The sequence below is a fragment of the Lepidochelys olivacea genome (assembly GCF_965140295.1).
Source record: "Lepidochelys olivacea isolate rLepOli2 genome assembly, chromosome: 11".
Taxonomy (NCBI): domain Eukaryota; kingdom Metazoa; phylum Chordata; order Testudines; family Cheloniidae; genus Lepidochelys; species Lepidochelys olivacea.
This window is the reverse complement of record NC_140421.1, coordinates 40,648,938-40,662,720: the sequence shown is the minus strand read 5'-3', so window position 1 is coordinate 40,662,720 and position 13,783 is coordinate 40,648,938. Positions and strand designations below refer to the sequence as shown.

The window sequence follows — 13,783 nt, the reverse complement described above, 5'->3', positions numbered from 1 at the left end:
TGCCAGGTGCTAAACAAGTACATATGAAAATATGGTCCATGATTCTTCAGGTTGTCTGAGAAAGCACAGGTTTCTTCCTGCTTATTTTTTGCTTTAGTAATTCAGGTCTAGTCTGCATTATTTTTCCAGGAAGACTAGAAGTTAACATAAGTACCAAAAATGTGACACTTAAGCAACAGAGTGGTGAGATTTTTAATCAGACTGTTTAAAGATGTATTTTGTTGTACTGTTAACACCTTTTTAAACTCAACTGTCTTATAAACCTGCAAAGAAAGATGCATGTTAAATATTCAGATGAGTTTGTTTTTTAAGTTGCTGGTGTTCCTTTAATAAAATTACATCCTTTGTACCTAGCAACACCTGTATTCTTACATCAGTTTTTGGACAGTTTACATGTACTTGTATTAATTAGGCCTGGTCTACACTTAAAATTTAGGTTGACATAGCCAAGTCACTTAGGAGGTAAAAATCCACACTCCTCGGCGAGGGAGCTATGCTGACATACCCTGCCACCATGCACTGAAAAATGTGTCTGTTGGACAAATAGTAGTTAAAAGCTGTGTGGCCTCCATTCTTTACGTAAGCACAAAAGCCTCATACAGAGAATAGCTAAACCAACAGTTTTTAAAAGTACTATACTGTAGTAGAAGTGGTTTCATATGCTAATTTACACCAGCTGTATATACTTATTTAAATGCACATAACCACGAATCAAGAAATATCAGACATGGCTTCGTGGCATGATGTTGAATCAATACTTTCCTGTAGGTTCCTTTGTATTTCTCTCAAGTTTCAGTTTCAGACTGGATTTGATGCATTTTATGAAATAGGAGTACGACAATAGTAAAAGAATACTGAAGCACTGACATGGATCTTATTTTATATAAATAGATCAGTAACTGCATAAGCCAAAAATCTTGAAAATTTAGTTAGTAATCAATAATTATTTGAAACAAAAGACCAAAACGTGAAAGGCGTGTGCCCTGGGGAGAGAGAACTACGCCACTAAGGGGGACTTCTCATGGACTATTGATTACACCAAAGGCTTAAAAAGTGTGTTTTAGCACCTGGGCTTTATTACACTGGGAAGCAGTCACTCAAAGAGATTGGAAGTAGGGTGGGTAACCAGTTGAATATGACAGGTTTCAGAGTAGCAGCCGTGTTAGTCTGTATTTGCAAAAAGAAAAGGAGTACTAGTGGCACCTTAGAGACTAACAAATTTATTTGAGCATAAGCTTTTGTGAACTACAGCTCACTTCATCCACTATATTTTCCACTGAATGCATCCGATGAAGAGAGCTGTAGCTCACGAGAGCTTATGCTCAAAAAAATTTGTTAGTCTCTAAGGTGCCACTAGTATTCCTTTTCTTCAGTTGAATATGAGCTCTCAGTACAATGCTGTGGCCAAAAGGGCTAATGTGATCCTTGGATACATGGACAAGGGAATCTTGAGTAGGAGCAAGAGGTTATTTTACCTCTGTATTTGGTACTGGTGCAACCACTGCTAGAATACTGTGTCCATTTCTGGTGTCCACAAGTCAAGAAGGTTGATAAACTGGAGAGGGTTCAGAGAAGAGCCAACAGATTAAAGCAGAAGTGCTCAAACTATGGGTCGGGACCCCAAAGTGGGTTGCAACCCCATTTTAATGGGGTCGCCACCAGGCTGACTTAAGACTTGCTGGGGTCCAGGACCAAAGCCAAAGCCCAAGGGTAGTGGGGCTAAGGTTACAAGCCCTCTACCTGGGGCTGGAGCCCTTAGGCTTGGGCCCCCTGGCCTGGGCAGTGGGTTTTGGACCCCACCCGGGGCAGCGGGGCTTGGGCAGGCTCAGGCTTCAGTTCCCCCTCCTGGGGCCCTGTAGTAATTTTTGTTGTCAGAAGATGGTGGTGGTGCAATGAAGTTTGAGAACCCCTGGATTAAAGGATTACGCGACATGTTTTATAGTGACAGACTCAAGGAGCTCAGTCTATTTAGCTAAACAAAGAGAAAACGGAGGGGTGACTTGATTACAATTTGTAAGTACCTACAGGAACAAATATTTGATGATGGGCTCTTCAATTTCACAGAGAAGGGTATAACATGATCTGATGGGTGGAAGCCGAAGATAGATAAATTCAGACTGGAAATAAGAAGTTAAGTTTTATCACTGAAGGTACTTAATCACTGGAACAATTTACCAAGGGTCATGGTGGAGTCTCCATCACTGGCAATTTTAAAATCAAGATTGGATATTTTTCTGAAAGCTATGCTCTAGGAATTATTTGGAGGAAGTACTATGGCCTGTGTTACACAGGAGGTCAGACTACATGATCGCAGTGGTCCCTTCTGGCATTGGAATCTATGACTTCAGTAACTCTGCCAGAGGTTATGGGTCTATTACAGGAGCAGGTGGGTGAGGTTATTTAGCCTGCAACGTGTAGGTAGTCAGATTAGATCAGTGGTCCTCAACCTGTGGCCCGATCAGCACATAGCTGCAGTCCACGTGACATCCTCAGGGCCATACACGTAGCATTGGATATGACCAACAATGGTAAATAGGTTGAGAACCACTGGACTAGATGATCATGGTGGTCTCTTCTGGCCATAAAGGCTATGAGTTATATATTTCAGAACCTAATGCTGTTGTTATGAGATAGTGGGTGGCTTTTCTTCCTCCTAGTTTTTAAGTCTCTGCATCACATTGCACTAGTGTTAATAAAATGACCCAATATTATAGAGACAGAGGATATGAACCTCTCCAGGGTGGACTGATTTAAAATCACCAATTTTAATCAAAATTTCATCTTTTTCTGCATTTGTACTATTTTGAGGAAAAATAATTCAAGATGTCAATTTTCATTGGTTTATAATCATTAATACATAATATAGCCTCTACACTAAACCTGGTGCTGCTTTTCACTAGCCCGGAGGATACACTCTACTACAAAACTTACATATATTTTTCAGATTCTTAATGTTTACATTTTTATTGTGTGAGCAAATGAGGAGTTTCTTATCTATTTGATTTTTTGTTTTTCCACTTATGATTTGTGTCAAGCTAAATTTGGATGGAAACTATAATTAAAAATGCACAAAAACATATTCAAGTTTTTTTATTAGTTCAGTTGAGCTACCTTAAATGTGCTGAATACATAAGAAATAAATGTATCAAACCTTGCCTTTAAACTAATATATTAAACAAAGGCAGTATTGTCTGTACTTAGTGAACTGAACTGATCTGTGGTCTGCATGATCTTCAATATTTTAGAACAAGTAAGTCTCAGTCTCTCACACCTCATTTTTATTTAGACTGAAAGAAGAAAACTGCTGTTTTTTCGACTCCCAATCAATGTCTCAACGTTGCATGGACTACTCATTCAGCTGAACAAACAGAAAAGAAGAAAATATTCTCTCCACACCTGGAGAAGAGGCTATTGCTGTCCAGAGCAGGTTTAACACTTCACAAACTGTTTCCAGGTGGTTAGCTATTGACTTCCACCAGTTCAGTGGCTTTACTTTCTTTACAACTTCAGAAGCAAACGTACTGCTTGAATATGATTTTTTTAAATTTAAATTATTTTAATAGATTGTACTAAGTTTAGGCATAAGCTGTCAATTTCAAATTTAATTTTAAATAGTTTTTTTTAAATGTACTTATTGTAAATTTAAAAAATCAAAAATAAATCAGTTTAAGTTACCATTTTTCTCCACTCCACCTAACAGGAGCAAATCTACACACACTAATCTCAGTCAATAGGGCATGGACAAAGATGCCCACTCCCACTGAAACGCGTTGAAAAAGTTGAGAGAAGGTAACACACAGGAGAGAAGCTATTGGACGAAAGGATGAGGAGAGAGGTGCTGGTAGGCTAAACAAAAACAATTTAAGTGATTAAAAAAGCTTCTCCATCTCAATAAATCAGGGTTTTACTACCTTGCACTTTGAAAAACTAGTAGGGCTATGATATCACGTTGTTCAAAGAGTCCTAAGACAGACCAGCCCTTAATTTCTAATGTAAAGTACAAGCTGACACATTTGAAAAAAGGTGTCATGCATTCAGAAAAATCATGAAGAAAAAAGGGCACAAGTGCAATTGTTTTTCTTTTGCAAGTCACCACTAACCTTGAACTGAGTAGTTTACCGATAGAACTTCAGAAAAGTCTGCCTAACTCTCAAAGCATTCAATAATGTGCAAAAAATAATTCCCAAACATTAGTTAACTTCTGATATCTAGTTACCTATGCATCTCACACATTTCTAGTGCACCCATCATAGTATCTAGTCAAATGCACTTGACTTTATACAGGACAATGGACTAAAACAAAGGAAGTTTCTAAACCACATTATTTACAGGCCACAGCTTTACAAAGTTTAAAAAGTAAATTTTTGAAGTTTTTTAGACCCATCTCATAAATCAGCTGAAGTTTGCACAAAAGATTTTGCAGTTTAATTCGTTTCTGGGGATCCATAAAATTAGCATAAGCATGTTCAAAGGAGAGTTGGTACTTAAAGGAAAAATTTGCTACTATCCTATCCAGACCATCTGTAAAGGTGTTTTTTATTGACTTAAACAGGCTGCTGTGTATTTAAGAATTGGGCAGACACCTGAAACTGGACATAGCTCATAGGTGCGAATGTATCCTTGGCCGGGACCTATAGAGCAGAGCCACTGCGGAGTCATGTTCCCTTGTTCTTCCCCAGAAGCAGGGTGCAGACACCCCGTGAAGAGTCTCATCGGCTCGTAATGAGAAAAGGAGTACTTGTGGCACTTTAGAGACTAACCAATTTATTTGAGCATGAGCTTTCGTGAGCTACAGCTCACTTCATCGGATCCGTAGCTGTAGCTCACGAAAGCTTATGATGCATCCGATGAAGTGAGCTGTAGCTCACGAAGCTTATGCTCAAATAAATTGGTTAGTCTCTAAAGTGCCACACGTACTCCTCTTCTTTTTGCAAATACAGATTAACACGGCTGTGGCTCCTAATGAGAGAGTCTTCTGGGCTCTGCTTCGCGGTAAGCGCGTCCCTTCCCACGCCTCCTTACCACACTGCGACCCGGATCCCCTCGGAGCGGCCAAGCCAGGCCGGGTCGCAGCGAGGGGAAGAGACAGGAGCAGCAGGACACAAGGAGCCGCTTTCCGGGAGACCCAAGCTCCGAGGGACGGGGCAGGCGGCGTGACAGGCACTAGGCACCGCACCCCGGGGACTGGCAAACACGCCGTTGGCAGCTCCCCCAAACAGCGGGGTGAGGGCGGACGGCGGGAGCTGCCGGTCCCCCCCTTCCCCGCGGGGAGCAGGAAGCCCCTCCACAGCCGCAAGCAGCGGCACCGGGGAGGCCCCTATACTCCTGGGCCGCAGGACAGGCCGAGGGAAAGCCGGGGTCCCTCCCTGCACCGCGCTCGGCGAAGCCGCGACAGAGCCTAGGGCCACAGCTCGCTTCCGCCGCCACAACTTACCCGCCATTTGGGAGCAGCGGCAGCAGCCAAGTCACCCGGACACAGACCGAATCAACCCGCGCGCCCACACACCGGACGTGAGCACATAGCCACGCGCTTCCGCTCGCCGACAGCTACGGTGCGCAAAGGGAGGAAGGAAACAGGCGGCTACAGATAGTGCGCATGCTCTGTACACTCCAGTGGCATGGTAACGAACTGTCCCTTGTTATTGGAGACGCTGGGTTTTTTACAGAGTTAGTGGCTCATTTGCATAAACCCGCCTCCCTCTAATCTCCATCTTCCCCCTCCTCCCCCCGATTCAAGTCCTCCAGCTCCCTGCCAGCCCAGGGCCTGTTGCCTAATTCCCGTGGCTTGGCCTGCTCCCAGCTCCTGGCTCTCTTGGTCCCTGTGGCTTCAGCTCCATGCTAGGGGACGCTCATGTAGAGAAGGGCTGCCAGCTGTCTAATGGCACAAACCCAACCCCCCCTGCCCCACCCCTGCCCAGAGGACACGCCCCTTCACCGCCCCCTCTCTGACGTCCCGCCCCCCTTCTCTCCATCCTTCCTCCCTCTGCAGCGTGCTCTCGCCCATCCTCACTGGGCTGGGGGTTGGAGTGTGGGAGGGGGTGCAGGCTCTGGGCTGGGGGGTGGGATGTAGGAGGCAGTGCGGGCTCAGGGAGGGAGTTTGGGTACAGGAGAGGCTCCGGGTTGGGGCCGAGGGGTTTGGAGTGTGGGAGGGAGTGTGGGGTGTGGAAGGAGGCTCAGGACCGGGGCAGCAGGTTGGGCTGCAGGAGGGGTTTGGGGTGCAGGCTCTGGGAGGAAGTTTGGGCATGGGAGGGGGCTTAGGGCTGGGGTAGAGGGATGGGGTGTGGGAAGGGGAATGGGGTGCAGGCTCTGCCCAGTTGGTGCTTACCTCGGACAGCTCCCGGAAGCGACCAGCATGTCTGGCTTCTAGGCTCGGGGTGACCAGGCAGCTCTGCGTACTGCCCCTGCCAGCAGGCACTGCCCCCCGCAGCTCCCATTATCTCTGGTGACTGGCTCCAGATGGGGGCAGTGCGCAGAGACCCTTGGCTGCCCCTGTGCCTAGGAGCCAGAGGGATGTGCCGGTCACTTCCGGGAACCTGCCTTACACCCACCGCGCTATCAACTGGACTTTTAGCGGCCTATTAAAATCTCCCGGATTGGTTTCAGTAGCCACTGGGAGATTGATTCCGATTCCAGGAGACTCCTGGACAATCTGGGAGGGTTGGCAGCCCTAATGTACAGTGCTCAGCCCTATACAGCCCTGGTTTTGGCTGGAGATGCTGTAGTACAGATATGGTGTCTAGCTGGTTCTGCCTCTTTGTGCCTGTCACTCCCTCAGGCTGTCTCCACACTTACACCAACATCCTAGTGTGTTTTCTTCCTCTCTCGGTAGTCTTCTCCAAACATGGTTCTCTCAATTCCCATTCTCTCCACCCTATGCCCTCTGATTTGGAACCTCTTTTTGATGCTCTTTGTTTTCTCCTTTCCTCTTTCTTATTGTGGACACCAGACTCCCCTTCCAATACCTTCTATTCCTAACAGTTTCACACCCTTCCACTAAGGCTGTTTTTCTAGGCTGCTTATTCACTACCTTCTGTTCCCGTTCTGTCACTGCTGAGACATTCGTGAAATACACTACCTCTATTTAAAGAAATATTTTTTAAAAAGTTATGGCACAGTTTTTCTATTATTTAATATTTCTATATTCAAAACCTGCATATTCAGGTGAAAAAAAATTACTTAACAGATATGCCATGGTCACAGTGTTAGTTACACCTCTGCCCCCTTCCTGGTCTTTGAATGTACCCCCTCAGATGTTAGGTTTCATGCCTTTACCTATCCTGGGGTGGATTTGCATAGTTTTCCCACTCCTACACTGGATCTTGGGCTACACAGTGTCCTGTGCACAACTCCTCACATGGAACAGACATCTCTTATATGTGTTTCCACCAATTCTTACCCTGAGGTCTGACTGAGTTCGGGCACCTATAGTCTTCGTTTCAGGAGTGTATGACCAGTGGTACACATTGATCAGGCAAGTCTTCTTAAAATCAAAGTACTGTTTATTTTAGCAAAAGGAATAGAGCTTTTAGGGGAAGAAAAAGGATTTTTAATATAAAAAAAGTATTCATGCATCTATTCTTAACTAAAGTCTTATCACCCTCTGATGGTAACCTAGTCAGGCCTAACTTCTTCAGGCACCTTCAGCAGCGTGTTGTGTGTCTCAGTCAGGTTCCTCTGAACAAGTTTCCCTCTCCTCAGAGACGGTCCTGTCTCATACTGCCAGAGTTCTTCTGTGTTCATGGACCTATCCTGGCTAAAACCAGTTTTGTAGGTTGGCTGGAAAGGAGGCAAAACTCAAGCTAACAGTTCTTCAAATAGTGACCCTATAGGTGCATGTCCCTGTGCTTCAGATTGGAGATTTTTGGTAGTAGTATCCATTTGGCCTGCATGTGCACTCTCCCCATCTCACGCTGTGCTCTGTTGCTAAACAGTGTTTTGCGGGCAAACCGTCCTCAGTTCCTTCTCAACTACCCTTGGCCTGAGACTGAGCCTTAGCAAGCCCATTGATAGAGATTCTTCTTAATAATTTTTTTCCTTAGTAGTAATACAACTTCAGTTAGTTAATGTTAGTGTTAATAATTTCTTTTTTTAATTTCATTCATATATATTATTATTTTGCTTATAGTATAAATTATATTTCCCTAGTTCTTCCCATTCAGAAAGTGAGCCCTAAAAAGGGTATGCGCAGCTCTCCCCAAGTTTAAACATTGTCTCTTCTGTTGGGAAGCCATTCCTGTCAGCAACGGCAATTCCTGCTGCATTCGCTGCTTCAGAGACGGACACCTGCCTCAGAAGTACATGTTTTGTCTCAAATTAAAGGCAAGAACAGAAAGAGTCATGAGCTGAAATTAAGACTACTCATGATGGAAATTCAGTCTGACCTGCCTCTGACCCCAGAGCCCGGGACCCCCCCTTTTGACAGCAGTTGCCATTGAGACCGATCCCGTCAACATCATCCATTCAACACTCTCCAGTGGCTTCATAGAGGAAATCCTTAGACTTCTCTCAGAAAGTCTCAAAGAAGTGGGCCACAAGTTCCCCAAGCAGGAAATCGGCCAAGAGAAAGAGGTCTTAGGCATGGTCGATAACTTCAGTACCGACAGACACACAATTAGGTACTTATGAAGCTGCAGAATCCTCCGGTACCGATACCACCAGTAAGCCCAAAGACCCTATGAGGGCAGGCTCAGGCAGAATAGTCCCATCAGTGGAAAGGTGCAGCAAAGAAAGATGCAGCTCCTCTAAAAACAGCACTGATGGAGGCTTATAGACAATCAGTGCCAAGTACATCAGCACCGTAAAAGACTACGACGATGCCTGTTGGCCATTCCTCGGAGTGCAGAGGGCCTCCAATACAGATGGCTATCTCCATTTCAATGGCACTCTTATGACCTCAATGACACTGATGGCTATTCCATCACTGCAGGAATTTCAGTTCCCCAAAGACTTGATGGTCTCGGAGATGACTGAATCACCATTACCAGACACCGACATAACTGAGGTACGGATTACACCCAGGTCTCTGGATTTACATGTGGTACCAGGACAGTCTATTCCACCATCCATGACTGCTTCACCCTGATCCGACAACGACAATGATGGGGATGACTTATATTGATTGTCAATCCAGAGCTCTCCATTGCAACACCAGGGAGCTAGCCAGGTGGAAACTCATGTTCCTTCAATCTACTGCCAGAGTAGAAGAGACAGTTGGTATGGACACCCTTGGGTGCCCCTGTCCATGCCATTTCCACAACCTCAGTGGCCACCTGGGTGGCATATAGACAACAATTTTCAAGAAACTCTAGCATCATTCAGAGAGAGAGAGAAAGATGATCTACATCATTCTCAATAGCCAGACCTCCTGATCCTCAAGAGGAGAGCTTTGAGGAACAGGAGGAGAGACTAGACAAGGAAGCCACTCTGGTGACCAACATTTCCTCATCATCTCCTGACAAGGCAGCCATGTCTCCTCTGCCAACAAAAGCAGATGACTTCAAGCAGTTTCAAGACCTCTTTAAGAGGGTAGTGGATTCCCTTCAAATCCCACTCAAAGAAGTCAAAGAGTCACAGCAGAAACTACTTGACATCCTGCAGACGTTGCCATCAGCCATAATTACACTCCCCATAAATGAGGTGCTGCTTGATCCAGTGAAAACTATATGGCAGACACCAGCCAAATACCCCTGATGTCCAAAACGGCAGACAAGAAATATTATGTGCCCTTTAAACACATGGACTTTTTGTTTTCTCACCCATCCCCAAATTCACTGGTTGTCGAACCTGTTAATGAACATAACAGACAGCACCATGCTAAAATGACACCATATGACAAAGACTGGAAATGTCTGGATTTATTTGGATATAAATCATATTCTTTAGCAACCTTATAATTTAGGGTTGCTAACTATCAAGCCCTCATGGCAAAATATAACCACATCAATGATTCCAATTTAAATGCCTTTATTGAACATCTCCCATTGGATCAGAAAGAGTATAGATAGACCTGTTCACTACAGCCACAGCCAAGAACTGTAAGACTAGGGCCACTTGCTTGCTTCTACACCTCTCTATGAAAACTGCATTCCTAGTGGCCATCACATCTGCTCAGAGAGTGGGAGAGATAGGGGCCCTAATGGCATATTCCCCCCACTTTATGATTTTCTTCAAGGACAAGATCTTTGAGACCACATCCCAAATTCCTACCACAAATACCTTCAGTCTTCCACATAAATCAATGTATTCACCCTTCCAGCATTCTTTCCCAAACAATATGGGATAGAAGGGAGGCAACACTGCACACACTTGACGTCAGGAGAGCATTAGCCTTCTATTTGGAAAGGACTGAGCCTTTCCGAAAATCTCTCCCTTGCAGACAGATCTAAGGGATCCCAAATAGCTAAGCAGAGACGCTCTAGATGGATATTGGAATGCATTAACTACTGCTATTGCATGCATGATGTACAACCCCCCTCGGGAGACCAAATTCATTCTACAAAATCTTTGTCCGCTTCCATAGCCTTCCTCAATAATGTTCCAGTCACAGAAATATGCAGAGCAGTGACTTGCTCATACATTTGCTAACATTATGCAATCACTCATGATTTAGCATCTGATGTGATATTTGGTTTCACCATATTATCATCAATATTGGACTCAGCTCCAAAGCCCCACCCCTCCATTAGGGACACTGCCCTAGAGTACCTAGAATAAAACACACATAGGGACACTATTCAAAGAAGAAGAAAAGTTTACTCACCTTGTGCAGTAACTGAGGTTCTTGAAGATGTGTGTGTGATGGGTTGGGTCACAGAAACCCCCTTGGGACTGCCACCTGATGTGCTGGGACCTCTGAGCCCATTTTCCCTGCCAGCTTGGGACTTCAGTACCTTGCCTTGTTTGAGCCAGACACACTTGCCTGCTGCAAACACAGATCCAAGTCTGAACCATGTCCCCCGCAAGCTGCAGGCTTAACTGAAAACAGCTTAAGAAGTGCTTCTGTCTCCAGCACTCAGATACCCAGCTCCCAAACCCCAAATAAATCCATTTTACCCTGTATAAAGCTTATACAGGGTAAACTCATAAATTGTTCGCCCTCTGTAACACTGATAGGGAGATTTGCACAGCTGTTTGCCCCTCCCCCCACGTATTAATACTTACTCAGGGTTCATTAATAAATAAAATGTGATTTTATTAAATACAAAAGTAGGATTTAAGTGGTTCCAAGTAATAATAGATAGAACAAAGTAAATTACCGAACAAAATAAAATAAAACACGCAAGTCTAAGCCTAATACAGTAGGAAACAATGCAGGTAAATCTCACCCTCAGAGATGTTCCAATAAGCTTCTTTGACAGACTAGCCTCCTTCTAGTCTGGGCCCAATCCTTTCCCCAGTACAGTCCTTGTTCCAGATCAGGTGGTAGCTAGGGATTTCTCATGACTGCAGCCCCTTTGTTCTGTTCCACCCCCTTATATATCTTTTGCACAACGCAAAAATCCTTTGTCCCTCTCTGGGTTCCCACCCCTCCTTCTAAATGGAAAAGCACCAGGTTTATGATGGATTCCAGTACCAGGTGACATAGTCACATGTCCTGTGAGATCCCAAGCCTTCATTCTTCCCACCTGACTCACAGGAAGGCTTGTAAGTAAACAGAGCCATCTACAGTCAATTGTCCTGGTTAATGGGAGCCATCAAGATTCCAAACCACCATTAATGGCCCACACTTTGCATAATTACAATAGGACCTCAGAGTTATATTTCATGTTTCTAGTTTTAGATACAAGAATGATACATTCATACAAACAGGATGAATACATGCAGAAGAACATAACCTTTGCACAGAGATGTTACATGGCATATCTAGCATAAAATATATTCCAGTTATGTCATATTTACCTTCATAAGCATATTTCTATAAAGCATTATGGGGTGCAACATCACAACGGGTTCCCCCTAGGATGCCACTGGGAACTGGGGTACCACTGAGCCCGCCTGACCCTGCAGCCTGGACTCCCTTTCACACTGTGGTGATGTGATAAATTGCCACGCTCTCTAAGCTTGCTCTTTTACCAACATACACACAAATAGGGACACACCAAACTGCAGCTTCACACATAGATGCTGAGATCAGCTCTGCATCGGATGGCTCAGCTAAGGCACCTCTCAGATGCTAAGGCATGCATCCCCCCTGGAGTGCAAACCCAAAATTATACTGTCTTGTGCTGCACAGGGAATTGTACAGTAAGGTCATAAAATTCACCCCCTCCCTCTATGTGGAGAAAGAGATACAACAGCTTTCTACCCCAAGTTATAATTTCCACACACTGGTTTTAGACAAAACAAACCAAGTTTATTAACTACAAAAGATAGATTTTACATGATTACAAGTGATAGCAAACAGATCAAAGCAAATTACCTTAGAAAATAAAAAAACCCACAAACTGAGCTTAACACGCTAGATAGGTAAGATAAGAATTAGCAATTTCTCACCCTGAGTGATAAACAGGCTGGCTGTCTTAAGACACAAACTGCCTTGGTTTTCCCAGGTTTTCATACACAGACTAAAAATCCCTCTAGCCTGGGACTATCACTTCCCACAGTTCAGTCTTTGCACCTTAGGTGTTTCCAGGTGGGTTGTTGTAGAGAGAGTGAGGTACCATCATGATGTCATTTCCCCCCTTTTATATCTTCTTCCCACTTGCTCAAAAGCTCTTTTGCTGTGACCTGGGTCAAACAGTTTCCATTTGACCCAGTTCCATGTGTAGTGCTGTCTCTGAGAGGTTTCTATCGTACACAATCCCTGGGGTAATCCTTGAGTTTGTGTACATTTCCTCAATAAACCATTACCATTGTTTGGCCTTTTTACTGTTGTACCTGAAAGGCTCCTTGTGGGTGTTTTCAACCTCAAGACATGTTTCAGTAACACATACATAGCCAAACTTCATAATTTCACATACGACGATAGCACATACAATCCAATGAGATATTACTGTCTAGCAGATCAAGACTTTTAGAGTAATACCTCACAAGGTATACTTTGTACAAAACATATCCTAATTACATTACATTGGTAAATATTGGGGTTCCCAGGTGTCATAGTGTGTCCCTATGGGTGCTCCACTACCCGCATTCCTCCCTTCTGCTTCAGAGTTCTTATATATGAGCTCTGAGGTAGAGAAGGAACTGAGGGCAGTTAGCTTGCACAGCCGGATATAGCAACAGAGCACAGCGTGAGATGGGGAGAGCACATGGGCGAGCCAAACAGACACTGCTACCAAAAATCTCTGATTTGAGGCGCAGGGATCCGAAGACACCCAGAATGGAGCACCCACAGGGACACATCTTGAAGAACCTCAGTTACTGCAAAAAGTGAGTAACCTGTTCTGGCCCTGTCCCTTACAACTCTCAAGTGTTTGCTGAGAAGTGACTATCTATCTTGAGCCATTACTTTCCCTTCTTGACTTGTTCACCTAGATAGCCCTCTTGAGTGATCCTAAAATATTAATACAGTAAACATTCTAATAACTAGGTCAACATACAGTGTTTATAAATTATTACAGAGCAGCTCCAAATCTGACACAAGGTATATTAGCACAACTGATGTGAGGGGGAAAATGTAATGTGCCTACATTATTTTAATCTAATCTAATCTGAGATTACAAAAACTATTATGCATTAAAATAATTATATGGTTATTGCATGGTAATGAACTAAAAGTGGGCTGTGGGAATTTGTCATTGAGCTGTAGCCTGACAAAGTTCCACTCTACCATAAAAGTAAA

The 13,783-nt window shown here is 44.1% G+C and overlaps 1 protein-coding gene across 2 annotated transcripts in view; it reads right to left on the bottom strand.

Annotated features, from left to right (window-relative positions):
* HAT1 (histone acetyltransferase 1) overlaps positions 1-13,783 on the bottom strand; it is a 52,189-nt gene that overhangs the window by 36,791 nt on the left and 1,615 nt on the right. Inside the window, exon 1 of one of the 2 annotated variants that reach the window (XM_084643838.1) lies at positions 5,435-5,632. The exons of the other annotated variant lie outside the window; for it this stretch is intronic. Coding sequence (XP_084499964.1) covers positions 5,435-5,441 — 7 coding nt within the window. The 5' untranslated portion in view covers positions 5,442-5,632. Of the gene's footprint in view, positions 1-5,434; positions 5,633-13,783 lie in introns of those variants that run through there. 2 annotated transcript variants of the gene reach the window in all.